Source organism: Chamaea fasciata, unplaced genomic scaffold (genome assembly GCF_029207755.1).
Source record: "Chamaea fasciata isolate MVZ Bird 193981 ecotype frontalis unplaced genomic scaffold, bChaFas1.0.hap1 SCAF_3, whole genome shotgun sequence".
In the NCBI taxonomy this organism is placed as follows: Eukaryota; Metazoa; Chordata; class Aves; order Passeriformes; family Sylviidae; genus Chamaea; species Chamaea fasciata.
In genome coordinates, this window is record NW_027094088.1 from 72,293,203 (window position 1) to 72,320,383 (window position 27,181).

Genomic DNA, 27,181 nt, shown 5'->3' on the forward strand with positions numbered 1-27,181 from the left:
CTCTCTTGTGCATTCAGTGGCCTAAGTCGCAACATTTCAGACCATCCTGATTATGCTGGAATTCTGAAAAACCCTAAACTTGACATGTTGCTTCAGTCAGATGGAAGAAGGAAAGTGATTAGTCCACAAGAGCCTGGGGAACTATAAGTGCATTCTGTAATCTTTTGGGGATATTTTCAACATTACACTGCATATAAATATTTAACAACTTAAATAACATTAGATTCAGAGAAATAGTCTTGGACTCAGTTTAAGCTGTCTTCTGATCTGACAGGCTGCTTTCTAATTAAACTGATTTGCATTTTGTTTCCACACTCTCTGTTGGTCTAAATATAGTGAGTACCATCACTCCATGTAATATTTATATCTTCTGGGGATCAGATTTGTACACTTACAATTCAAGTCTATTTGAAGCAGTTAAAAAATTAATTAACTGAGGAATTCATAGACAGAAACAATAAAGGGTGGGCTAATGCAGTCTACAATTAGTTAAGTTTATGAGGGTTGCATTAAAAACATACAGCTAGTAGTGATTCTGTTCAATAGTATTTGTATTACTTACTGTTGGTGGTGAGCAAAATTTTGCGCAGTCATGGAATGGACATACTACAGGACCTTTGATATTTCTAATACAATGTCTTATTTGTTATACCTTATTATCCTGTCTAAGAAGTAATCCTGTCACAAGTAAGGATCAATCTGGGATGACAAGTATTATATATTGCTGGTATTAAAACAAGCATTTAAAAATTCATACCCATGAAAAAGCTAGCACTGAATGCTGCAGTTCTATTCAAATGCTGGAGGACTTAGAATGTTCTGAATTCAGGGGTTCACATTTTGCAGCAAATATTGAGTACACCTAACAATCTGATATTTTAAAAAAAGGAATTTTTAACTCTGTTTATACTGACAGAAGTAGCTATTAAGAGAACAAAGGAAGCATATGAACAATATTATTTCCTCAGACTACATTTTCTCCTAGCTTTTTTTCTCTTACAAATAGGACTGCAAGTCCCAGCAATGGAAAATACACCCAGAAGCACCTGATGTGGCTAAAAGTACCACAGTCTGATCTGTGGATGACAAAAGTAGCATAAAAAAGTAAGAAACAATAAACAGAGAATGTGGTCAAGGCACCCAGATTACACTCTGGATGTAACAGCTGTTTTCCCTGCAGGACAGAAAAATTTTAGCAAGTTAATGCAAAAGATTTCCGACATTTAGAGGAAATTTTCCCTATCACTCTCATCACATGACTGAAAGATTACTTGAGCCCTGCCATGTGGTGCTGCAAGAAGCCCATGTCCTGATTTTTAAATTTTTAAATCTAAACTGTTTAATATAATTCCATTTTAATTCCTCATTAAGGAAATTCAATGTTCAAAACAAAAACAAAAAAAGCCATAAGAGGAAAATAGAAACTCTAAAACTCACAGACAAAATATATTAATGAATTTGCAAAGTACCTATGGTACGAATAAGAGCAAAGTAATAAAGTATAAGGGAATAAAGAAAGAAAATAAAAGAAACAGAGAATAAAATTCTGAAACAAGGAAATGGAAACTTCACATCTCAATCTTTATCAGAAAGAAAAAGCAGTTGGAAAAAAAACCCCAGCAATCTTACAAGTCTGTGTATGGGGGGAAGACAGGGAGGGGACAGACAGTGATTTTTAAAACTTTCTTCCAAAATCATGGAAAAGCACTGAGTACATAATCTTCCACTGAGTGAAGAGAAAGGGAAAAGACCAGCATGAAGATATCTGACTTTTTCTCCCCTCTCTTTTGTTGTTTTCTATCCCTTTTATTTCCCTATCCACGGGTAATTTATTCCCATGACAAACTGGGACCAGAGGATCTGCAGAACATAATCTATAAATTATTTGTTGATCCTACTCTAGCTTCTGTTTACAGAAATGGGAATTTCTGCCAGAATAATTTTAAGCCCTTCTGTTATAGATTATAGAGACCTTTCTTCCTTCCTGCACAAGTTCAACGACCTCAAGAGGAGAAGCAATAATTTCTAGTTGCAGATACGAAAGTTTAAAACAAAAATGAAAATTTGCATAAAACGCTTTTTTAAAGCATCTATACAAAACTTAACAGTCTCCCATAGTTACTGCAGAAGCTATACATAGATATGTTTTCTGCCCTGAAGTCTCAGTATATAAAGATTTATGCACATAATGATATGTTTAAACAAAAATTATAAACACATAAGCTTTTTATATTGAGGCTTCACTGCATACAGATTAGTATTTTGAAATTATGCTGATCTAACTGGTCTTGAAAATGCTTCCTACTAGATTTTAACTTAGACTAAAAGCAACAAGGCAGGAGATTTTACTGTTTTACTCATTCTATCATATGAAAGCAGTTGGAGCATGTAGAACTGATTTTGACTTTAAGTAAATCAAAAAGAAGAGAAGTTAGCATTCTGCTAACTCCTTCAAAAAGACAATTTTGAACCAGGAATTTTTTTGTTTCATCATGCCAGGTGTATTTTACCAAAAGGAATGACTATGAATTGCCAAGTACTTTTAAATATGTCCACAGGGCATACTCACATGTTGCTTTTGATTTGCTAGATAGGAAAAATACATTCTGAATACACAGAGACCACAGATAGCATTTTTTTTTCTGTTTGATTCTCTTTCTTTTGTTATTAGTAAACCCAAAACGGTTTTATTTGCCTTGCAACATTATTTCATATTCTGTGCATTTGGCCTAAGCAAAAGACAAAGGTAGGTAGGAATACACCATCATATTCAGAACGTAGGTACAAAATTGAGATAATTTAGAACCTCTTTGTGTAGTCAAATATTTATTGGAAGGAGAAAGCCAGATATAACAGGAAAGATATCTAGGTTTTGAAGCTGTATGTGACTAGAATACAATGAACAAAACAACCAGTTTAAGTTCTAGTTTTGCCAGTTGAAAGAAAAAGCAGTAAACTCAGAATAGGAGAGTTCTGGTTTATTTGTTTTGAGTTTGTTTCTCAGCATGAACCCATTCCTGTTGTGCTTATGCCAGCTTGATCTATCTATCTATCCTAAAGAAAGTTTGTGGGTAAATACAATATACTACAGTCACAATCTCTCCAGGGTAAACATACCTGAAATTTCCATAAGAATGTTGATTAACACCATTGATACTACTGGGAATGGACGAACCATTTAAGTTTTAGCTTAAAAATATCTCTCTTAACCAATTGCTTAGCCCTGTCAAGAACTACAGTCTAAACATTCTGCCACCAAACTGTTTGCATGCTTACTGATGTCGTATTTTAAAGTTTTGGGCTTTGTACTGTTCCATTACCCCCACTCTTCTGTTACTATGACAAGGTTTCCTTTTGCTTTTGCAAGACAAAATTCAGCTCAGTCCTTTGGAACAGACATCGCTTCATAGGAGATAACTGGTGACACACTTTGTGGAGTACAGTTTCTCGCAAGTGTCAGGCATACTGAAGTCATAGGCATAACAGAAACAACATGGAAAGTTTACACATAACTCTGGAGTAGATGCCTAGATTATGAGGAACCAGGGAAAACTATTTTCTACAGCCTCATATATTACAGGGCCTGAAAAACCTTCTGGAATCTAGAGTGTATTCAGCACTCAGAAGTAAAGACTGACAGTCACAGTTACTACATGCCATAGGAAAGTATGAGTACTGGCTACAGGAGAAGCACTTAATTTATCTCCACAGAAATACTTTTGTTTTAAAAGTTACAGCCACCTCAACTCCCTAACCCTATTGACCCTCTCTAAGTGGGATGGGAAGGAAGCGACAGAAAGAAGGGTTAAAACTCCAAGCAACATATGAAGAAAGAAAAGGGATGTTCTCAGTTCCCAGTCCCTGGCTCCATTTTCAAAATCAAAATTTTGATTGAAAAAAAGAATCGGTGTTTTTAGATTCTTATTTTTAAGCCAGCCACTTCCTGCTGCATTAGGATTATAATATTTTAATATTAGACATGGAGTAAACAGAAAATATTTATTAAGTTGTAGTTACTACAATGAAAAATCCTCAGTAGATGTTTAGTGTCTAACTAGATGTTTAGCAGTCTAAACTACCCTGTGTCTAAATTAAAACTGTAAACATTCAAAACAAAATCCAAACCAAACCTGCTCACTACACCTTTACAGACATATATAAATATATATATATATGTGTGTATATATATCTCTATATAGATAAAGATATGTATTCATCTTTGAGTTACATGTATGGCTTGGAAAAGACAAGTTGCTGGTAAGTCAGGAAAATCAGTATTTTATGCTAAATGTAATCAAACCACTTTCTCAGGTGGTGTGTTCTCTCATTGTTTTCACTTCTTCCCACTAATAACTATTTCCAGCTGAAACTAATTTCTGGTCATTTCTTTATAGAACCACTGTTTTAAAGTTCATACAGGTATATAAAGTGGAAATATAACCAAGATGGGTGATTTAGCTGAGATTTATTAAATATTAATTTCAAAGACCTAAATATGCAAAATAATTGATATCGAAGTTTGATTAATATTTGGGAGTTGAAAGTACAGTAGCCATTGAGTAATTCCGGCGTCCATAACTACTTATTGTTTTAGGGCAGGGAAAGGAACATAAAAATATTAATCCACAACTAGTTTAAAACATATCTATCCTCCACAGTGAGTGCATTAAAAAATGAAACAAAACAGGATAATGGTAACCTATAAGGAATAATCCAAATAAGACATGAAAATACTTTCTTTTTGTAGTACCAACATTACCTGAACAGAAAGAAGATGTTTTTGGATTTTTTACTGGTTTAAATACTCAGATCATTATTAAATTATTTTATTAGCCATCCTAGCTTTATTTTTCTTTCTTTTTTGAAGGGGGACTGGTTAGTTTTTTCATCCACTCCTCAAACTATCTTTATAAACGGCTCTAAAGCACATCTCTTAGACAGATTAAACAATTGAGTGTTAGTAACATTTTGCATAGACTCTTCATGCATTTTAACATCACAGACAATTTCAAAATATCATAATCATAATACACTATTATCTATGTACCCTTGTTTAATTGCACAGCTGCAGAATGGGAAGATATCTTTGTTGAAACCTCTAGTGAGAAAATCAATATTATTTTTGTCACAGATAAAAGTATTTCATATTTATACAGTGCTTCCTTTTTTCAATTCGCCTTGCAAATCTGTGATACATATGAATGATTTGCAAATATAGCCTCCTTTGGAAGAAATATTTGTCTAACACTACCCAGCAATAAACAGATGAATTAATGAAGTCCAGAGAAATTCTACAAGTATTTCTGGTATGTGGGAAGATTTTGGTCAGGCAGACAAGATTATGTTGAAAGACACGTGTAAGGTCATAACAAAACTGCCAAGACCTGAAAACCCATTTCACACTTTTGCAGAACACCCCAATCCTTTGGTGAGCCATAAGGGAAACTCTCTAAACAATGAATATCTTGCTATTAACTATTTCATCATGGATATTAACTGCGATGTGAAGTGGCCTTGGATACATCTAACTGCAAACCATGGAAAAATCATGTGCTGGGATGTAATACACCAGGTTTTTTTTTTCTAATTAAGGGCAATGTATCAGGCCAGAAAAATTTTAAATTTGTAGATGAGTCTTTGTCAATACAATCTGTAGACTCATGGAATTCACAGAATCATTGACTTTGGAAAAGACCTCCAAGATCATCAAGTCCAGCGTTTGACCAAACACCACCTTGTCAACTAAACCATAGCATAAAGTGCAACATCCAGTTGTTCCATGAACACTTTCAGGAATGGTGATTCCACAAGTTCCCTGAGCACTGGACATCTCATTCCAGTACTTGTCAACACTTTCAGCAATGAAATTCTTCCTCATGTCCGACCTGAACCTCTCTTGGAGCAGCTTGAGGCCACTTCCCCTTGGTCTGTTGCTAGCTGCCTGGGAGAAAAGGCCAACATTCTTGAAGGTCTCCTCTAAGCCTCATTTTCTCCAGGCTAAACAACCCCAGCTCCCTCCACTGCTTCTCATATGACTTATTCCTACACCATTTACACAACATATATGAGTACTATACATCATGATCCTAGGCACAATAACATCAACATGAAGTTTTAATAATGTCTTTGCTTTGGTTATATCTGTTTGGTAACTCTCTACTAGAAGCAGCTTCTCTAAGGCAGAGTCAGCTCACAATAACTACAGGATGTTAAATGTTTTGGTAATTTCTTGTTGATATAAAGCTCAGTCCAGTTGATATAAAGCATGCCTCCCAGATAGTGCTTTAAAATGCTCATAATCCTGAGGCAACCATAAAAACCACTTCTTTCATCAAATAGATGAAATTCTACACATTCTTACATTTCAGAAATAGTAGATTAACTGCTCAGGCAGTTGAAATTCTCAAATTAGTTTCAATACAGGACTTGACCTGCATAAAAATAGATAATTTACACCCTTTTTTTTGTATTTTGTTCAACTCATGAAGACAAATGTATTAATTTGTTTTAGTTATAGGAGAACTGAAGATCAGCACTTTTATGCATGTATAAGTGATGAATATTGCAGTTCAGATTGCATGAAGGATTACAGACTAAGTGCAGGCAAGCATAAGAAAAAGGCATTCCATCTTGGTACTTGATTTCCTATTTATTTCTATAGAGACAGATTGGTTTATATGTCCCATCTCCAAGGACGGGCAAAAAATTCTCATATTATGTAATATATATGGTCTTAAGGTAACAAGGAGCTTCAAAAGAACTAGGGTGTCTTAACAATAAAAGCAAATTATTGCCTAGAATTATTATTATTATTAATAATACTACTTTAGATCTTGAGAATTATAGGCAATAAGATGATGTTTGCATGCTGAGTATTCATATTCAAAGTGATTTTTTTTAATTAACTAAGGATATATAATATATACATATACATAAGAAAATAGGCATCGTTTTTAAGTGGAGTTCTGGATTATGAGATGGTAAATTTTCTCCCGGAGCAGTACTTTACAGCACCTAATAAAGGTGGCTCAGATATCCTGTGTCCCACACAGTATCTGCAGGAAATAGCTACAGATTCTGAAACCACAATAGTGATTAAATTCACAGCCAATGTTGATTGGGTTTCATACTTTACAATCTGGGAATCTGGGAATACGTTTGCAACAATGAAAATTTTAAACTTCCAAAGTGTTCACAATTTTCCGATTTGTAGAATTTTGTTTCAGTTATATCAACTAAGTGTATCGCTAACAATTTCAGGGACTAAATTTATATATAGTTTACCTATTATTTCCTTCAGTCTTGAAACTGATTTTTGAAAGGTTTCTGTATGATTCATATCTGTGGCTTAGCTGGTTTTACATAAATATATTTAATCATAGATGTGCAAAAAGAATAGACCTTCTGTTTATCTGCCAGAGCCAGACAAAATAGAGTTACTGGAAGAGTAGAAGCAAATCTCACTAACTGTCTCTGTGAAGCTTAGGGTGTTCTTTTTCTCTTATTTCTTCAAACAAGGCAGCATATAATTCTGATTTTAGAAAATTGTTTAATGTGTAAGAGAAGTGACAAAAATATTTAAGAAAAAAATCCTGCCAATGTCTCCTGGAAAAAAAATTTCTAAAATTGTGTTCTGCATTGATCACTAACTGTCAAATATATGCATTAGTTGAAATAAATGTGCCAGTAATGCTCAGTGCCAGTCATTGTGCTCAATAGCCTTGTCTTCTAGTCTTGCCTGAGATTTAAGGAAAGTTTTCAAAATGGCTCTTCAAAATGTGTCACCTTTTAAGTTTGGTGGAGGTGTGAAAAGAGAATTATGTCAGGATACAGAAAGCAGCCTTAGCTACAGTAAGGACTTAACTTCAAAGAGTAAGGAATGTTATAAACTCCAAGCAGCTACTTTTTAAAGGGTCTGTGGGATCCCCTTTCTTTTTTTTTTTTTTTTTTTTTTTTAATGTTTTTAATATTAGCCTGTGTTATAATTACTTGTGGCTCTCTTGATACCATAGCCTAGACCTACAGGAGAAAAGAAAAAGATTAAAAAAAAGAAAAACCAACCTGAAGGAGATGATGCTCAGATTCTGCAAACTTTGTGGCAGAGTGAATGGAAGGTATTGGGAAAATAGCAGTTTTAAACATATGCAAAAGTCACTTAGCTCCCCTCTGTACTTCATCTACTCACATCTGGCTTTTTTCTCCTACTAAGAGATACATTAGACCTTTTTGAAACTACCAGAAAGCATGAAAATCTCTCAGAATGGTCTTCAGACTTGGTGTAACAGCTACCTGTGCAGAAATCCCATTTTCTCTTCCACATTCCTGTCTGCCTACTATCACTGCTTTCTTCATACTATGAATACTTCCAGCCTCATTTGCAGCTATGTAGATAAATATGAAGCAAAATAATTTCATGAAAAAAAAAAAGTGGAACATTATTCTGCTGGTTTAGTTCACTAAACCAGCTCAAATAGCTGTCAGTTCTTGCAAAGTGCAGCAGCCCTATGGCAGTTTGATGTGACAGTGAAACTTCAGCCTTACTTTTGTATTCACATATGTTAGAGATAGAACTGTTATGCCCAGGGGGCTTTTGTCTGTTTTTTTGTTGCATTTTTTTTGTTGTTGTTGGTTAGTTGATTTTTCTGTTGGGTTTTGTTTGGTTTGGTTTTGGTTTTTTGGTGGTTTTTTGTTAGTTTGTTTATTTTTTCAGATTTTAATTAATTATCTGGTTCACAAAATCAGATTGTTAAGTCCTTGCTATCCCTGTCATTTCTAATGGAAGTAAATTAAAGGAACAGGCTGAAAATGTGCAGGAATATTTGTGCAACTGTGCAGGAACAGAGAACAGCACCATAGAACAGAGGTATTAAGCATGTAAAAGCCTCTTGTCAAACACTTCTCTAGGGATAAAAGTATTTTCCATCAAATCGGTCCTCAAAAAGGAGTTGGGAAAGCAACAAAGGACTTCATCTTCTTACCAAGAAGAAAACACTTTGTCAGAACTGAATGCTGTAAGAATTGAAGTAATGTAATTGGTCTGATTTGCCTACACTAAAACATATTGGGAATACTGAAGTAAGTTGAAGACACTCAGTAATTAAAATATAACACTCCAGCCCAATCCTTTTGGTGTATCAAATAATCTTCTCTGAGTGTAAAAGCAAACAGGAAAAAAAAAAAAAAAGAAAAAAAAAAAAGAAAAAAAAAAAACAAAAAGACAAGGAAAAAAAGGAAAAGGGAAAGGGAAAAAAAAAGAGAAAAAGAAAATGAATTGTATAAAAAGTGGCATCAAAGGAATAGAATAGAACAGAACAGAATATTTCCATTTAAAGGGACCTACAACAATCATTTTGTCCAACTGCCTGACCAATCGAGGGCTGACCAAGTAAAAGCACATTGGTAAGGGTGCTGTCCAAATGTCTCTTAAACATTGATAGGCTTGGGCTATCAAACACCTCTCTGAGAGTACGTTCCAAGTGCTTGCTCACCCTCTGGACAAAGAAATGCTTCCTAATGTCCAGTCTAAAACTCTCTTTAAGCCATTGCCACATATCCTATTCAGACATGCTGTTGCAAATAGCAAAGCTCTGGTCTTTTAAAAGCTAGACAAAACATAGGAGACAAAATCCTACACATCTATAGGATGATGAAGTGCTAGTCATATATTTACAAGGCATTTACTCTAATCTACTTTTTTCAGGCAAGCCCCAAAAGTAAAGCAATTTTTAGATGTTTACCAAAAAAAAGTTGCAAAATCTGTCTGGAATAATAAAGGCAGCAAAGAAGGAGGCTGACTAAACTCTCAGGGGAGAGTTAAGACTATTCTTTTCACTTGCTGTTGCGTATTTAGGAAATGAATAATTTATTTGTTTGTATTTTTAATACATTAGGCTACAATATTTGAAATTACAAGCATCTATTAAAAGATCTGTCTTGAGTAATTTATATGCCCAGCTGTGCCTGATTTAAAATTTTCTATATTTGGAAACATGTCCTTAAAAAAAGGCAGGTAGTGAAATATATTGTAAAATACCTGCATTAAGAACATGGTCAGGTCAGCTAAAAAAATTCAGTATTATGACATAAAAACTTTTTCTGTGAATATTTCTTATAGGTCACTCCCTAGAGTCAGAACAGGTAATATAAATCAGCTGAATATAAACATAGTTACAGGATACAACATGGGAATTAACTGTTATACATTTACTGATGAAACAATTTATTTGTTTAAATTCTCTTTGAATCCAGCAGCCTATCACTGAGGTAGGAAGAATTCTATTGTATTTAATTTATTAGTGGCTTAGATAAATATAAATAATTAATGAAGTCATATTCCTAGAGAAGACATCAAGTAGCAGATCATAAATTATTGCCTGAAATCCTTTTTTTTCTCTGCAGTGGAATCTTTAATTTAAGTGAGTGGAGTGTGAAATACTCTTTCTAGATTCTATGACTGATGAAATTATGTCAATTTTACTGTCATCAAAATGTACACACTCTAAGCAATATTTTAATTGCATGCTACAAAGCTGACTGAATTTCAAAAAAATTACAAAAGAAAGGAAAATTACCCCACTCTTGTCTCTGATTTTGGAAAAAAATAATTAAATGTTAAGATTGGCTACATTATGCAAAAATATATAAAGAAAATTCTACAGCTAAGTGTTGTGCACCTTACATTAGTGGGCCTAAGAGATTTTTTAGAATTCATATGTTAGTGGTCACAATTTTGAGAATCTCTTAGAACAGTGTACCATGAAAAATATGGGCCTTTTGTGTGAGAGGTAAAAGTGTCTGTAAAAAAAAAGACATTTTATTTGTTATCTCATTTCAATTTACAGAAAAGAGAACTTAACTTTAAAAGTCAAAAATTAATCTGAATCAATAGAATATGAGAACCTTGAAGTTTTGTTTCATGGTTTGAACTTAAGTGAGTGTGCTGATATCTGGGGCCTGCAGCCAATGCGTTTCTACTGGAAGGTTGTTGATTTTACTCATACATATTTTCTTTTGACATGTGAGGTATAATTTGCTTGAATCACAGTAGTTGCCAACTTTCTATTGTGAATTTATAAATATACCCTATGCAGATCTATTTTATGCACTTATATGAATTAATTTTCATACCTGTATCTGTGTTACCATTGCAAGTTACTGTAACTTTGAATAATGGGTATTTATGTAAGACTTGTCTTGGAAATGCTGGAGATGTTAATCCCAAAATACATAATTTAACATCATTCATATCCTGAGAGATGTATTTCTTGCCCATGCACAGTGAAGAGTCTCTATATAGTCAGGAGAGTGTACTTTTTTTTTTAACAATATTTGAGTTTAAAATTAGCTTTTAAAGATCTGAACGTTAAACCCTTTCCTGTGTTTTTCAGGGCATCCTGGTAGTCCATGAATACGGAAGTGCCAGGGATACAAAGAGTGATATGCTCTAGAAGAGTCATAGTTTGATCTGCTTGATCACAGCTAGTGAAAAGTTAGTCAAAAAACCTTGTAAAAGTGAAGAGAATCATGTAACAGATTCAAAGACTTTTGTCATTATGTTTTGCAACTGAGGCATTATTGATATTAATAGCAGAATTTGATTGTATTAACTGCACAAGAATAAAGGATAAAAAAATGAGTGTTTTACCTTTTTCTCAATTTTTGGTTTTTTTTTTTTTTTTTTGCCTCACCCTTATCAGGTGGTTTAGGAACATCAATGCAACACTACTAAAGCCCCCTCTTTATCTAATTCTGCAATTTACGTTACAGAAATGACTAGCTCTAATTTTTTCCATGCACCATATCTATATACTATCCATTTTGTATTTCTGAAGAACTAGAAGAAATATATGCAATTTTTAAGATTACTTCACATACCATTTGTCACTTTCAAAATGTCAAAGGCATTACTTTGCACATATCTCCACACGTACAGAGTTTGTCTGGCATATACCAACAGGATACTCCTCATCTGCCACATAAAGGCAGATGATCTGAAAGGTGCATGCTCAGTAGATCTATTCATATGGAATCAGTTCCAAATATTCACTTGTCAGCCATCTATGTGGTCCAGGTTCAACATAGAAGCAAATGGCAATTCGGTAGAAAATCTGCCCAAGCCAGATGGGAAATAGCCTGCTGTCAAACATGTTGAAGAGAGACAGGAATTTAGAAAAGAAATAAGAGAGAGATGAAGTATGACTTTTCTAAAAAATGGCTTCAACTGTGTTCCTTCCAATTGGAAAGTAGAAAATTGATAGGAAAAACAAGGGGAGGGGGGAAAAGGGGGGCAAAAAAAGGAAAAAAAAAAGGAAGGGGAAGGGGAAGGGGGAGGGGAAGGGGAAGGCCAAGGCAAGGCAAGGCAAGGCAAGGGAAAGGCAAGGGAAAGGAAAGGAAAGGCCAAGGAAAGGCCAAGGAAAGGCCAAGGAAAGGCAAGGCAAGGGAAAGGCAAGGGAAAGGAAAGGCCAAGGAAAGGCCAAGGAAAGGCCAAGGAAAGGAAAGGCAAGGCCAAGGAAAGGAAAGGCAAGGCCAAGGAAAGGAAAGGCCAAGGAAAGGCCAAGGAAAGGAAAGGCCAAGGAAAGGCCAAGGAAAGGAAAGGAAAGGCCAAGGAAAGGAAAGGAAAGGCCAAGGAAAGGCCAAGGAAAGGAAAGGCCAAGGAAAGGCCAAGGAAAGGAAAGGAAAGGCCAAGGAAAGGAAAGGAAAGGCCAAGGAAAGGCCAAGGAAAGGAAAGGCCAAGGAAAGGCCAAGGAAAGGAAAGGAAAGGCCAAGGAAAGGAAAGGAAAGGCCAAGGAAAGGCCAAGGAAAGGAAAGGCCAAGGAAAGGCCAAGGCAAGGCAAGGCAAGGCAAGGCAAGGCAAGGCAAGGCAAGGCAAGGCAAGGCAAGGCAAGGCAAGGCAAGGCAAGGCAAGGCAAGGCAAGGCAAGGAAAGGAAAGGAAAGGAAAGGAAAGGAAAGGAAAGGAAAGGAAAGGAAAGGAAAGGAAAGGCCAAGGAAAGGCAAGGCCAAGGCAAGGCCAAGGCAATGCCAGGCAAGGCAAGGCCAAGGCAAGGCCAAGGCCAAGGCCAAGGCCAGGCAAGGCCAGGCCAGGCCAGGCCAGGCCAGGCCAGGCCAGGCCAGGCCAGGCCAGGCAAGGCAAGGCAAGGCAAGGCAAGGCAAGGCAAGGCAAGGCAAGGCAAGGCAAGGCAAGGCAAGGCAAGGCAAGGCAAGGCAAGGCAAGGCAAGGAAAGGAAAGGAAAGGAAAGGAAAGGAAAGGAAAGGAAAGGAAAGGCCAAGGAAAGGAAAGGAAAGGAAAGGCCAAGGAAAGGAAAGGCCAAGGAAAGGCAAGGCCAAGGAAAGGCCAAGGAAAGGCCAAGGAAAGGAAAAGAAAGGCCAAGGAAAGGAAAGGAAAGGCCAAGGAAAGGAAAGAAAGGCCAAGGAAATTGAATAGTAAGCATTAAGACTTTAACATAAAGTGTATAAAAGCCACATTTCTAACCTTCCATGTGGTTCACTTCACATTTGCAAAGATGCTAGTAAATATTCATTATGGAAAATAGCATTTGTCATTTAGTATTACTGTGTTTTATAGCATGTTGACCATAGAAAATTCACATTAACTGTGTTTCAGTAGGACATAGCAAGTAGATTGCTGGATAGTCCAGGTTTTCTTGAAAAAAATGCTACAATTTCTGTATGACCATAAGCATTTGGATGCATCATAAACATTTACAAGCTTATGGCAACAGTAAATTTTGGCCCAACTGCACTTCATTCAAGAACAACCCAAATTTTAAACAAGCATGACGATGAAATGGGAAATTGAAATTACTGGAAATGATAATAAACACTTCAGATTATCTGTAATGGAAAGCATAAGTTGCCCTGCATACCCAAAGGGTTTGTTCTCCCTCCGTCCTCCTTTCCCACTACCCCTTTGTTAATTTTCTTTTTGTGTCTTTTCTCTCTCTCTTTCTTCTTCCCTTCTTCCCTCCCCTCATTCCTGCCTTGAACGTCAATATTGATGATGACATGAATGCCCCCACAAAGACAAATTCTTACCACTAGAAGACACTTATGTACATTTCTAATGGATAATTGTAGATGATACATATCCGCATTATTAGAATATGATAGAAATTATTAAGCAACTGTACACCATGTGGACAACTATATGCAAATAATTATCCTCTCTGCCAGATTCATTGATGAAGAACACAGAGCTGGCAAAATAGTGCCTCCTAATAAAACATGCCAGAATAAAGCAAATTAAAAACCCTTACATGTGGATCTTCAAAGTGGAAGATTAAAAAACCCCAAACAAACAGACAAAAAGTAAATAAGCGTTCTCTAGCAACTATGATACTCTTGGTTACAAAGCTATAAAGAATGTTGCAAAGTTAGACAACAAAACAAATGCAACCCATTACAAGGTTCTCCCTTATCTGCTCTGAAAAATCAGTTGCTATAAGGCATCTCATCCCAGGTCTGTTGTTCTCTTTTCACTATAAATCAATTTCTTTTAGCCTAGCACCAGAAGTAGCTGACCGAAAATGAATTCTGGTATATACGAAACTTTAATTTAAAAACTTATATCATAAGAACCTGTCATTGTATGCATAATTTACCAAATTCATTCTCTCTAGTTTATACTTCACTTCTGCAAAGATACCATACAGAATTTTACTTAGCACCAATTTCAAGTATCATTGTATCTTTTTGATTGTAAAGATGTGCACTGAAAATCTGATTATGTGCAAAAAGTACATTGTTTCCAATTTTGTTACAGAAAGTTACATTCAAGCTATCTAGGCTTTCTTTACTTCACTAATACTTTTAGAGGAAATAAAATAATCATGTAAACTCATATTTTGTTTCTCCATTTTTTTGGAAGGAATTGATGTACTGCCTGACCCATCGGGGTTTTTTTCTCCTAATCTTGTGCAATTTTCTTTCTCTGAATTTAAATATTAATATCATGAGGAGAGAGCTTTTACTGCAGTACTTTAAACTGGTGTTATATTTGCTTGGTTGCATTTTCCAGGTGATTATCTTGTCAAAACTGATTGCATACTTTTCTGTTAGGAAAGCTTTTAGCTCTTTTTTTTTGTACTGCTTAAACTCAAAAAAAAAATGTTCCCACTAATTATTATTCTATTGTCTTCAAAATAATGAAGATATGTTGCACATACTTCCTTTGGTGCTATTCTCCAAAAGTAACCAAATTCTGTCTACTGCAGTGAACATAAGACATGTAACTACTGTATGCTACAAATTTAACCTTATGTGCAAAGCCGCTATTCCAGGAGCTAAACTGGATTTTTAGTAAATTTTGCAGATGATATCTGCATCTTTCCAACACCATGCCTGTAACACCATATGAAATTTATAAGGGCAAGTGCTGGATTCTGCACCTGGGACAAGGCAATCCCGGTTATGTGTAAAGATTAGGGGAAAAGAAGATGGAGAGCAGCGCTGTGGAAAGAGACATGGGAGTCCTGGTCAGTGAAAAGTTGAACACAAGCCAGCAGGGCCCTGGCAGCCAGGAGAACCAACCCTGTCCTGGGGTGCATCAGGCACAGCATCACCAGCTGGGCAAGAGAGGGGATTGTCCCAGTCTGCTCTGCACTGGGGCGGCCTCACCTCGAGTACTGGGGGCAGTTTTTGTCACTGCAACATAAGACATTAAACCATTAGAGAGCAACCAAATGAGGGCCACAAAGATGGTGAAGGGTCTGGAGGAGAAGCTTTATGAAGAGCAGCTGATGTCTCTTGGTGTGTTCAGCCTGGAGAAGACTGAGGGGAGACCCCATTGCAGTTACAACTTCCTCATGAGGGGAAGAGATAAAGCACGTTCTGATCTCTTCTCTGTGGTGACCAGCAATAAGACTAGGAGCAACATGAAGATGAGTCAGGGGATGTTTAGGTTTGATGGAAGGAAATGGTTCTTTACCCAGAGGGTGGGTTGGGCACTGGAACGGGCTCCCTGAGGAAGTGGTCAGTTGTATCAAACCTGAGTTCAAGTGTTTGGACAATGCTCTTGGGCACATGGTGTGATTTTTAGTGTCCTGTTCAGGGTAGTGAGTTGGACTCAATGATCCTGATGAGTCCCTTCCAACACAGAATATTCTGTGATTCTATGATTCTATAAACACAAAAAAAATCTGTACTGTTCTTGGAGACAAGTTGCTTCTCAAATAGACAAAAGCAGTAATGCATTCTTTGTATGTGAAGCCATTAGCCTGCAATTTTCCAAGCACTTGACAAGTTACTCATAGGATTATTAACTCTAAAAAGATATTACTCAGTTGCATGTCTATACACTTCTTTCATAGTCATTAATAACGATGTAATCTACTTCTATAGATATAACTATGTCATAAGTTCTTTTAAAGTCTCCAGAATTATTTTTTCCTTTGAAATGAGATTAGCTATAATGCATGAGAATACTTTGCATTATCCACTGCTCTGTAATATTTTTAGCTTCAATAAAGCAAAATATATAACAAAATTATTCTGACAGACACCATGGAAATGATTCTTCAAAAGAATTCCTTTCAAATGTATGTGCAAACTATGCATCATTCTAGCAGAGGCTGCACAATCCCTTTCCTCTGTGCACCTAATACACAGGATATAAACACATTATAAATGTCATCTCTCTCAACAGCATTTTAAAGATACTGCCGAAATATTGGATTAATCTCTTATTCTTAGCTGGTCTAGGAAAGCCTCAGATGCTGTTTTGTTCTACCTTCATTTCTTTTATGAAAAATTTCACTTTACATCCTATTTTACATTCTGTTCTATTTCCCCTTATGAAGCTGTCATCTTTTTTCAGATCTTACTTCAACTCCTTTTGTTAAGTTTAACACTGTTTCTACTCTTATTTTATCTTCTTTGGTGACCACTCATTTCTGCAGATATGTCCCCTATTTGTTTCATCTTGATTCAAGACAATTGTCAGCTCGCATACCCCCTTTTACAATGCTAGTATTCCTCTTGACACAGATAATTTGTTGTTACTTGGAATTTTGCAGATGAGCAAGAACTGAATAATGTCTCTGATATGACTCAAGGTTAGTGAAGAAATAGTGCCTACTGCCTCCATATAAAGTAGGGAACAAAGACCAACAGACAGTTTACTCGACTTCCTTGCCTCTTTACATTCAACATTTCTTCCACTAAACCTAAACTCCAGAATTCTGTTCCTGGATTTATCACTGCTTTAAAGCTGCTTTCTCTGGTGTTTATGAAGTTTCTCTGACTTACAGATAAACAGAACAATTTTCTAGAGTGTTTTGTACTCACTGATTCCTATCAGTTTGGCATTTCAATGTTCACTTAAATTTCTGGGGCATGCCTCAGATATTTCACAAATTTGCATGCAGATTATTCAAAGATTATACACTATCCCAAGGATTTGATTTTTTTCCATACTAAACCTAAATGGAAGGTTGATTTTATCCTCAAAATTACAAAAAGGTTTATAAATAAGAAAATATAATATGCCAAAAAGACCAGCAGGACTGAAGTCCAGTCCATTCTGTCACTTGCACGTCTATAGAATATATTCATCAATACAAGAGCCACAATAGAATAGGGTGGAAAAATTCATATGAATCAAAACTAGATTGTTAGATTTCTAACAACTAAGTGTTCAAAGACAAAATGAACAGAATCATAACTTCTTCAGCAGATGTCCATTACATGGCAAATTACTGAAATAATGAAAATTTCAAAGATATAATTGAAGTAGCAGTAAATATATCCAATATATAGGCAAATCTGTATTTGATAAAACTAGGTACCTCTTTATCCAAAATATTCCAGCAAACTTTATTTATTAAAATTTCTTTCCATGTCCTCAATTTATAACACTGGACAAAACTTTCTCAGTACAATGATTTAACATATGTTATTAACATAGATAAAAATAGTATGAAACACAAGACCTACCTGAGAAAAAATAAAAATATATGCACATCAATCACAAAATGATGAATTATTGTTCAAAATGAAGTTTAAATAAATATTTGCCCAAGAAATAAGCCTGTAAGCAGAACAACCTTACAATATTAAGTAGAATCATTGTGCGGTACTCACAGTCTTTGTTTCCCACCATTTTTATTCCCATCTATTATGAAATCTAAAGCCATATCTTCACCTCATGTTCTTGAAAAAGTCACTACACTCAGTGGGTACTCAGTTCTTGTTGAATCCCATTCTGTGGATTCTAGGAGCCAACCTACAGGCAAGCTAACACCTGTAGTGGGTTTTAAATCTCACAACTGAAGTTTTGTACTTCAGCAGCTGACCTGGAAAACACTTCAAGGATTGGAATTGCCAAGCCAGTATGCAAACCCATACTCCACAAGGCTAGGTCAGTATTTCTTTTGTCTGTGGCATGGTATGGAATCTGTCCTGCTCTTTTAGCAAACTCAGTGATTAGCTCTCTCACTTTAAAAGAATCAGCTCCATTTGCTAATGCAAGCCTTCCACTACTAGGACTTCATTCTCTAAACACAGAGATCAACATCTTTAAAACTTTTTTTTAAATAAAATAAAGTAACAGTACTTTTATTGTTTTTGTTGTTCTTGAACATGTGGAAGGCACCATGTAAAACAAATTTATCATATGAAAATAACCAACTATTTCTAAAGTAACAACTGGTTTGTGTTTGGAAAATACAATAAAATCCATAAACTTTGACAAAATTTGTATTGTGCCTGGTTGGGAAAAAGAAAAACAAAGTAAATGATAGCAAAGTAGAGAAAGGAGCAGTGTATGGGATATTTCCTATGCTGCTGTAGCAACTAAGATTAATGAACAGAGAACAAGTGGCTGACATATCACCTACCCATGGGAGTTCCAACGCCGTAACCTTTGGAGTCTATCAGGCCTCCAATCTGTGTTAGGTTACAGTTCCTCTGTGTGACAAACTCAATGGTTGTCGACTCCATTAGAAATGCGTAATCAGAGGTAAGCACCCTTTGAATACCTTCTTCATTACTTTTGACAAGTACTGACTGCCTCCTGCTGCTCATGAAGGCCCACATCTTGTCGTAAGTGGAGATTTTGGATTTCTGAAAGACAAATATTAAATGCAATATTAAGAAGAATCATATGCTTATATGAGTGAAAGCAAAGTCTCAATTTTCACATTGCTCTCCTCTCAGATTTTACTACATCAGGTTTTACCAAGGCAATTTTCTAAGGATGCCTGTGCCTTTTATCTTATCTGTACTTCTCACTTTCTCCACCTAAAAATTAACTGGACAGATTGTCAAATGTGAAATATCTGTTGTTGATCTGTTTTTATTGTTTATATGTTTTTATGCAGGAGAATAGCCTACAAGTACTTCAGGTCAGTGGAAAACTATTAAGTATTCCACTCTAGCAAAGATTATCAACTATGCTGTTGAGTTTTGTAGGAGAATCTGTGGATTCTGGCACAAGTGAAATTTTGCTGTTATTTCAATCACTCAGCTAAACATTTCTGAACACCTAATGCATAACATGGCAATCTGAAGTAATCAAAACACTTACAGATGGCAGTGTATGGAGAAAACTGTTGTGAAGGAGAGGGCAGAAAACATTTTATCTATTGTACATGACAAAAAAACTTGGAGAATGATTTTAGCTAAGAGATAATATCAGTTGGTGGTCATAATAAGGATAGTTTGCCCTAATAGTCCAGAAATGGACTACTAGAAGTCATAAAAATTATTATGTGTTTTCTGATTTAATATTTGCACGATACAAAGAACTGTTGTGGTAAGAAGGGAGTCAGTTATTTGGGGCAAAGGAGTCAGTAGTTTGGAAGAAATTGAGGCTGTGCAACTACAGAGGAGTTGCCTCTTTTTTTTTCACCTGAGTTGGTTTAAGAAGAAGGTAATTACCTCCTCTTATTTTTTGTAAAGCACAGTGCTTAAGAGATCAAAATGACTGGATAAACTGAAGGTATTAAAAATACTGAACATTTTATACCACATTTGTCCCATCTGTTTAATAACACTACAAACTCAGATGTATCAGAAAATGTTCTGTAATGTTGATTTTTGCCTAGTAAGTAAAATTTAGAAACACCATGTAAACACCAGTATTATCAGACTTTTTAAGGTCTCTTTCCTCTTTTCATGTCAGCCTTAAACATATTTCTGACATCAGCTCTGGAAGAAATACTAAACAAAGATTGACGCTGCAAACATTTCTGAAGTTCAGATGATTGATAGCCAGATATTCTGACCCAAAAGAGAATTAGCAGTGTATGTGGAATGAAAAGAACGTTCATTTAGAAAAAAGATATATAACTTTGTCCCCCTTCTGAGATACAATCCAAGAGTTCTTTCACTATGCCAGGGGACTTAGTAAATCAAGCATTTGAACTAAGTTTAGTGTCAAACCTAATGAAACTGGAGATTTTTAGGGCTCTGCATTATGTCTATTGTTGTTGTCCTAAACACAGTCTGGGCCTGATTGCAAAAGATTTTAGTAACAATGAAAGAAGAAAGCATTTTTCTTCAGAATATTCTGTGGACACACAGAATAGAGATAGCCAAACAAGGTCTCTCCTCATAGTGTTTGGTTTTTTAAAAATCAAATAACCTTGCAAGCATTTAGTGTTGCATTGTAGCATAATATACTTCAAGCAATGCACCCGTGCTCTGTAGGAATGGAAATAAATATTTTTCAATATTTGTAAAATTTTACCAAGAACCCTTATTTAATTATTTTATTATACAATCTTTACCCCAGTAAATATATTAGCTATTTTAAATAATCTGAGCAATATAAAACTTTGGCAGAGAAAACAATTTTAGTGAATGCTTATATGCACGTTATGACACATTATATGACACATGTTGGAGAGGTGGAGGAAAGAAAAAGCCAAATGAGCTACAGCCAAAAAAAAATGAAAAAGGAACTGTAATACACATGTATTTTTCTATTTTTATTGAGAAAAAATAAACTACAGGATTAAAAAATTTTAGCAAGGGGAATGGTTTCTTTCTACTCAATCACTAGAACATGTGAAAAAAATACAGTATCCTTTAAAGCGCAGAGTGTTCATATTATGATGGCTGATTTAATCAACTAGGTTGAAGCCATCCCTACTATTGGAAAGGAAAGAAAAAAGGTCATCAACAAAATCAAAGAAAGCTGCTGCACAGGACAGCTCATTTACTGGAACAATTAAAATGAAACTAAAACATTTAAACAGTCTACACATAATTAATGAAGAAGAGAAAAGAACCCAAAACCTAGAGTACCAGTGCACATGGCTCACCACTATAAAGTTGACACGGGTAACAGAAAGTGCACAGAAAGTGAATGCTTTTGCACTACTTTCTTCTACCCCTAAAAACTGAAATTATGCCAGGGAATAATGCCATTCTACTTTTGAATCCTATGTTGGTTTGTTGTTGTTTGAATGTACAAGAGACTTTTTTTCTACCACAAATAGTTGTCCTGTGTTTGCCAAAATACTCAGCAGACTCATTGATTAAAATCAAAAAGTTGGAACAATGAAAAGCATCAGAAGCCTATTTGACATTGAATTAAAGATAATGACACTCCAACATGCTTCCTGTGGTCATGACCGTATCATAACATTATGTGAATGCAAATTACATTATGTTTCCACCTTCTTTCACTGTGTGCAAATCAATCTCGGTAATCAACCTATATACTCCATCAATGAAGTGTATTGTTTTATCTGGGTTAGTTCACCATATTGTTTCGTCTAACTGGAAATCGCTGTCAGGAAATCCAACCTAACTTGAACTCAACCGGAAATGATATTTGTATAAAATAACTTGTGGTGACATGATTTACCATGCTTGTGTTCCCTCAGGAATGCTAAAGACAATGTAGAGTAGTAAGAAAGCTGCCTATGCCTAGAATTTCACTGGAAGTAAAAAGGGAACTGACTAATAGGAAAGCTGAAATGAAAAGCAAACCTAGAAACTCCTCTCCACATCGGACTTGATGCATAAAATGATAGCTCTCACAATGACATTCAGAGGATACTGTCAGTGCCATACTCAGCATTCATGAATTAAACATCATTTGAAAATGACTGCTTGTCAGGGACCACAAATGGAACCATGGCAAAGGCTCTAAGTTAGTCATAGTCTAATGCTATGTATAAATATGAGTCGGGAAACAGAATGAGTCATTGTCAGTAATGTGTGACTTACTGCTCCATCCTGGAGCACCGGCTTGGAAAGAAATATCTGAGCAGCAGGACTTTGGACCACAAGGTAAGGAAAATATCAGAATGTTGAAAATATGATAGAATAAACAAGAATCAAAGTACATGGAAGCAGATCCCATGATACAAGTCAAGAGTGGATAAATGCACAGGAGAAATGTGCCAGGCTAATTCTGACATTTCTACAAAGGAAAAATTACAGATCCATTAATGGGGATTTTTATTTTAATGATAGCTTACAAATTCTTTCTTGGCTTCTAACAGCATTTAGGTGCCACAGAAAATGCTTTAGCTTTGCTTTCACCTATGCAATATTTAAACTCGAAAGAGTCTATAGTAACTAAGGAAAGATTGAAGGTAATTGAGATTAAATTTTGAGAAAAATAATTTGAAAAAGTCAGCAATCCAGCTCTGCTATATTTTATGAAAGCACTCTCCTCCTCATTAGAATCAAATCATCACAATCATTATGTGAGGAAAAAAAACCAACAGACTCCCAATCCAACTACGGTATTTTCGATTTATGACACCGAGTATAACAGCTTTGTGACTTTTGTTTTCCTGAGAATTACATGCTTATTGGACACAAGTCCCTTTTCTTAAAGTTGATTCATGGATTTTTTTAAAGCCAAAGCAACAATGTCCATTCATTCTGACCTTACGTAATGGACAAACTACAAAATGTCACTTCTGAGTGACTTCACCAAGTTCGTCACTTACACATTTGCACTGACAAAAAGAATGACATATAAAAAGAGATTTCAAAAAACGGAATCTGCATGAGCCTTGTCAAAGTGTCCAACATGGTCTCTTAAAACATCTTTGATGACAACCTGGAAGAGTAAGGACTGGACAGATGGAGTGGCTACAAGTGGAGAAATGGGAAAGAAAGTGGTAGTTAACATCTCAAGCCAGATTAGCATCTTGTCAAGATTTGACTACCTCAAGGGTCAGTCCTAGACCCGAAACTACTCAGTATCTCTACAAGCAGTTGGGAAAATGGTACTGAAAGCATCCTCATCAAGTTTGTGGATTATACAAAACAGAGAGGAGAGGTAGAAATACTGAAAGAAAGAGCTATTATGCAGACAGGTCACAAAAGACTTGGAAATCAATATAAGAGGAAATGAATGAGATTTAAGAAAGATTAATTCAAAGTTTGTGCTGGGAAAAAGCAATCCCAAGCATCCATACTGGCTGGGAATTGGCTGGTGGGAGTCAATCTTCGCTGAAAAGGACTTATGGTCCCAAGAAGACAGCTAACAAAACATAAGTAAGCAGCCCATCTCCGCTGCAGGAACGCAGACTGCAGGCAATATCAGCAGACTATAGCCAAGCCCAGAACAAGGGAAGGGATTAATCCACAATACTTGGCACTTGTCAGGCCACACCAAGAACACTGTGTCCAGTTTTCATTCTCTGAGTTCAAAGACATGTTAAAATTAAATCGTGCCCACCAAAGTCATCAGAAGATTGGAAATCTTACAAAGAAAGATTTATATAAAATGATGTTGTTCCTACAGAGAATATGAACACCTTCTTCCATTACCTAAAGAGGATGTTAGAGAGAAGCTGAAGGTACTGTCTTCATTAGGATGTGTGGTGACAGCATAAGAGGCAGTAGCCAGTGCTGCCAATGGGAAATTCTCTGAGTATATAAGGAAAAAATTCTTCACCATGAAAAAAAAGTTTTGGAACATGTAGCTCAGAGAAGTTGTAGAATCAGCTCACTGGAAATATTTGAGACAGCTTAATGTAACTCTGAATAAATTAATCTAGCACCATATACCCTGAATAAGTTAATCTCACATCAGGGTTTCAATTAGAAAAGCAGATGTCCTCTAACAAGACTAAGGGACCTCTAGAGATACCTTCCAACTTTGAGTTTTCATTGATTTCTTTGATTCTTTATCAGTATGAACTTATGTACAGTAATTAATGATTTTCTGGAGACTCTTCAAATTTTTGAGCAATTTCAAGAAAACAAAATACATAATTTCCTATTTTGAAAAAAAAAGAGAACACACACACACACAAAAACCCCCACACAAAAAAAACCAAAACAAAACAAAACAAAAAACAAGCAACAAAAAAACCAAGTGAAAACAAAAGAAACAAACCCCCAAAGCATTGTGAATTTATGTGGTTCATACATCAAGACAGAGGCAAGTGCATCATTATCCAGAGTGCGTTTTTCCTGTCCTTTTTCTCCATTCAATCCTCTGAAACTCAAGTAGACTCATCCCAATTGTTTCATACATGACCCTTGGGAAATTCTGAACATGAGTATGGGAACCCAAACTTAACTGTTCATATAGCAAATTATTTTATTAATTCCTTATTCTTTTTTGTAAGTTTAACATTTCATTTTGACATATGACCTAAATCTACATAACTGTGAAATAAACCAGAAAATATATTTCTGGTGTTTTTAATAATGACAAGAGCACTAATGTATCTCAAGATTTTTTCTTAACATAAGAAGACTAAATGTCAAATTTAGGTGAAACAATTATTAGTGTCAATCCTCCTACTGCTTGTAGATGCTTTAAAACATCTGGGATATGTCTCCAGTATTTTAGGCCACAGAGGATTAGTACCATAAATAGAGAGATCAACAAACTTAATTAATGGAATACATATCAAATTATAGTGTGACAGGCTTAAAACTGAGAGAACAAACAGCCTAAGGTAAAAAATGCTTTAGGAATTCTGTAACTCTCATGAGTATTATAAATACAGTAAAACTCAAAGATAAGGCTATCGGGGAGAATTTGAACAGTAAAATAAATTAAAATAAATTGTACAGAAATATAAATACACTGTTCACCTGCCTGTAGCCTCACCAAATGAAAATTTGTAAAGGCTGATTGCTACTGTTCTAATACTTATCAATGACCAATGATGTGTTTTATCCATTGTGTACTTAATATACTTTATTTTTTCTGTAATGTGAATTTGTGTACACTGATCCATCTCTCCCAGTTCTTAATATGAAACTGAATTCTTTAGAACAGGTACTGTTTTCTCCAAACAACGTTGTTGTTTCTGAAGTGGACCACAATGATTCTGAACTAAACAGTAATGTAAGGATATAAGTAATATAAAGAAATAATGATAAATACAGGAATCAGCATAAAAGATGACGCTTGCTATTAATTTTTTAGCTTTACACAATTTTTAGCTTTCACAAATCACTACATATCTTGTTGAAGATACTTTGTTTAAAATAGTACATTTAAATTTGTTATAATGACCAAAACCAATTTCTAGTTTCTCATATGTCTGAGCTACTTCTACACTGCAAAAGTAAGCGCTGTTTTTGAGGCAGCTAAAGCGTTATAATTACTGATTTTGACATAGCTGAGCATGTTATGTGTAAAACGCATTTTGGTCTTAATTACATATCTGCACCTGGTGCCTCTACAAGATACTACGATGCTATGCACAATCCAGACTTAAATCAGCTTAGCTGTCCTCTATCACCCAACAGATAAACTTAATTCAAGTGGACTTCTGAGTATCATCAAATTTTTTGAACAGTTTAGCAAGTAGTTATAAAAACCAATCTCTTTAACACAATATTTTCTTTATTGTCTCCTAGAACTATTAGACTAGCTTCTTCCCAGTCATCACAGAAAAATGAAAAAGACACTTTCTTTTTTCATCCTGGTCTCATTCACTATAACCCTCTGACCTCTGAGTATTATTTTTCTACTTTTTTTCTTTTCTTTTCCCCCTATTTTTTTCAGAACCGCTGAGGCCTGAAAACCCCTAAGTGAACCAGATAATTTAGATTTTGTTGTGTCAGCATAAAAACAATAAAAGTAATGCATACAGTGTTCTCTCCTCCATAACGGCAGTTTTTATGGTCCATAGAGCACAAATGAAAAGAGGAAAGGTGTTTCTGCCAAGAATAGAGCTACAAAAAATAAAAAATGCAGTGCTCAGAGAAAGACATTTTCACTCTTGCCCTGATTGTGCTGACTTTCTGTTTTAAAACCCAAAGATTTTGAGAAATGTTAAATATTTCAAGTAACTTGTGGTTAAAAAAACCCAATCCTTAATGCTACTGAAATAATTTTTTGCTATCAGCTTTGACCTGGAAATAGGTAAAGATTTCATAGCTCCAAAATCACTTATGAATTTCAGAAAGCTTTCTTTCTTTTTATACCTAAATGATACATAGTCTTCTCCTGAATAACTAACATCACAAGAGCTCTTCCTGTAAAATACTGTGGAAGATGACAAGTGTCATATATCTCACATTTTTACAGATTTCTTCCTTTATAAATAAGAAAAAGAAATTAATCAAGCTTAGTCTGTTTCTAAAGCATATCTTACATTCTGGATGTTTGTAAAGATAAACCTATTTCTGCTCACTCTGCCTGTTCTGAGATACAAATTTCATGTACAGAACTCCACACATTTGCACTGCTTCTGAAAACAATCTCATTTTCCTAAAACACTTACTGCATAGTTTTGTCATTGGAACTGAGCATGAAGGTCACAAGTATTACTTTAAACATTACCTCTAATAGAGCAAGAATTAGTAACAATGCCGCAATTTTAACAAACGTATTCTCACAGCATCTATAGCTGTATGAGTGATGTTTGTGCAATATTCAAAGCACAATTAATATGTGCTATTCCCAAGGCACTGTTGCTGTTGAGATTTGATATAAACTTATTTGGCAGCATTAGAAGCCAAACTCAGCCTTCCTTTGGTCAAAGATCTCTTTGAATTAGCAGAAGAGACAGAAAGCCCATTAGTTATTATTGATCTCTTTTTCCCCCAAAAAACATAGTTTAAAATAAATACTGTTTTGTTGTCTCCACACGTTTCAAAAAGTGAATGGAATTTCTACTGTCATTTATATCCTAATGGCACCACTCAAGCAGCAGAAGTAGCATTAACTATTGCTTGTAATGATAGTCATCAAAACGAGCCTCATTGTACGGACAGATTGTTGGGTTTTTTCCTCCCAATAAG

General features: G+C 35.4%; 1 protein-coding gene across 4 annotated transcripts in view; it reads right to left on the minus strand.

Annotated features, from left to right (window-relative positions):
* GRIK2 (glutamate ionotropic receptor kainate type subunit 2) overlaps positions 1-27,181 on the minus strand; it is a 365,936-nt gene that overhangs the window by 17,678 nt on the left and 321,077 nt on the right. For all 4 annotated transcript variants that reach the window (XM_066179492.1, XM_066179493.1, XM_066179494.1 and 1 more), the window contains one exon: positions 18,832-19,057. In XM_066179492.1, the coding sequence (XP_066035589.1) occupies positions 18,832-19,057 (226 nt within the window). The remainder of the gene's footprint in view (positions 1-18,831; positions 19,058-27,181) is intronic.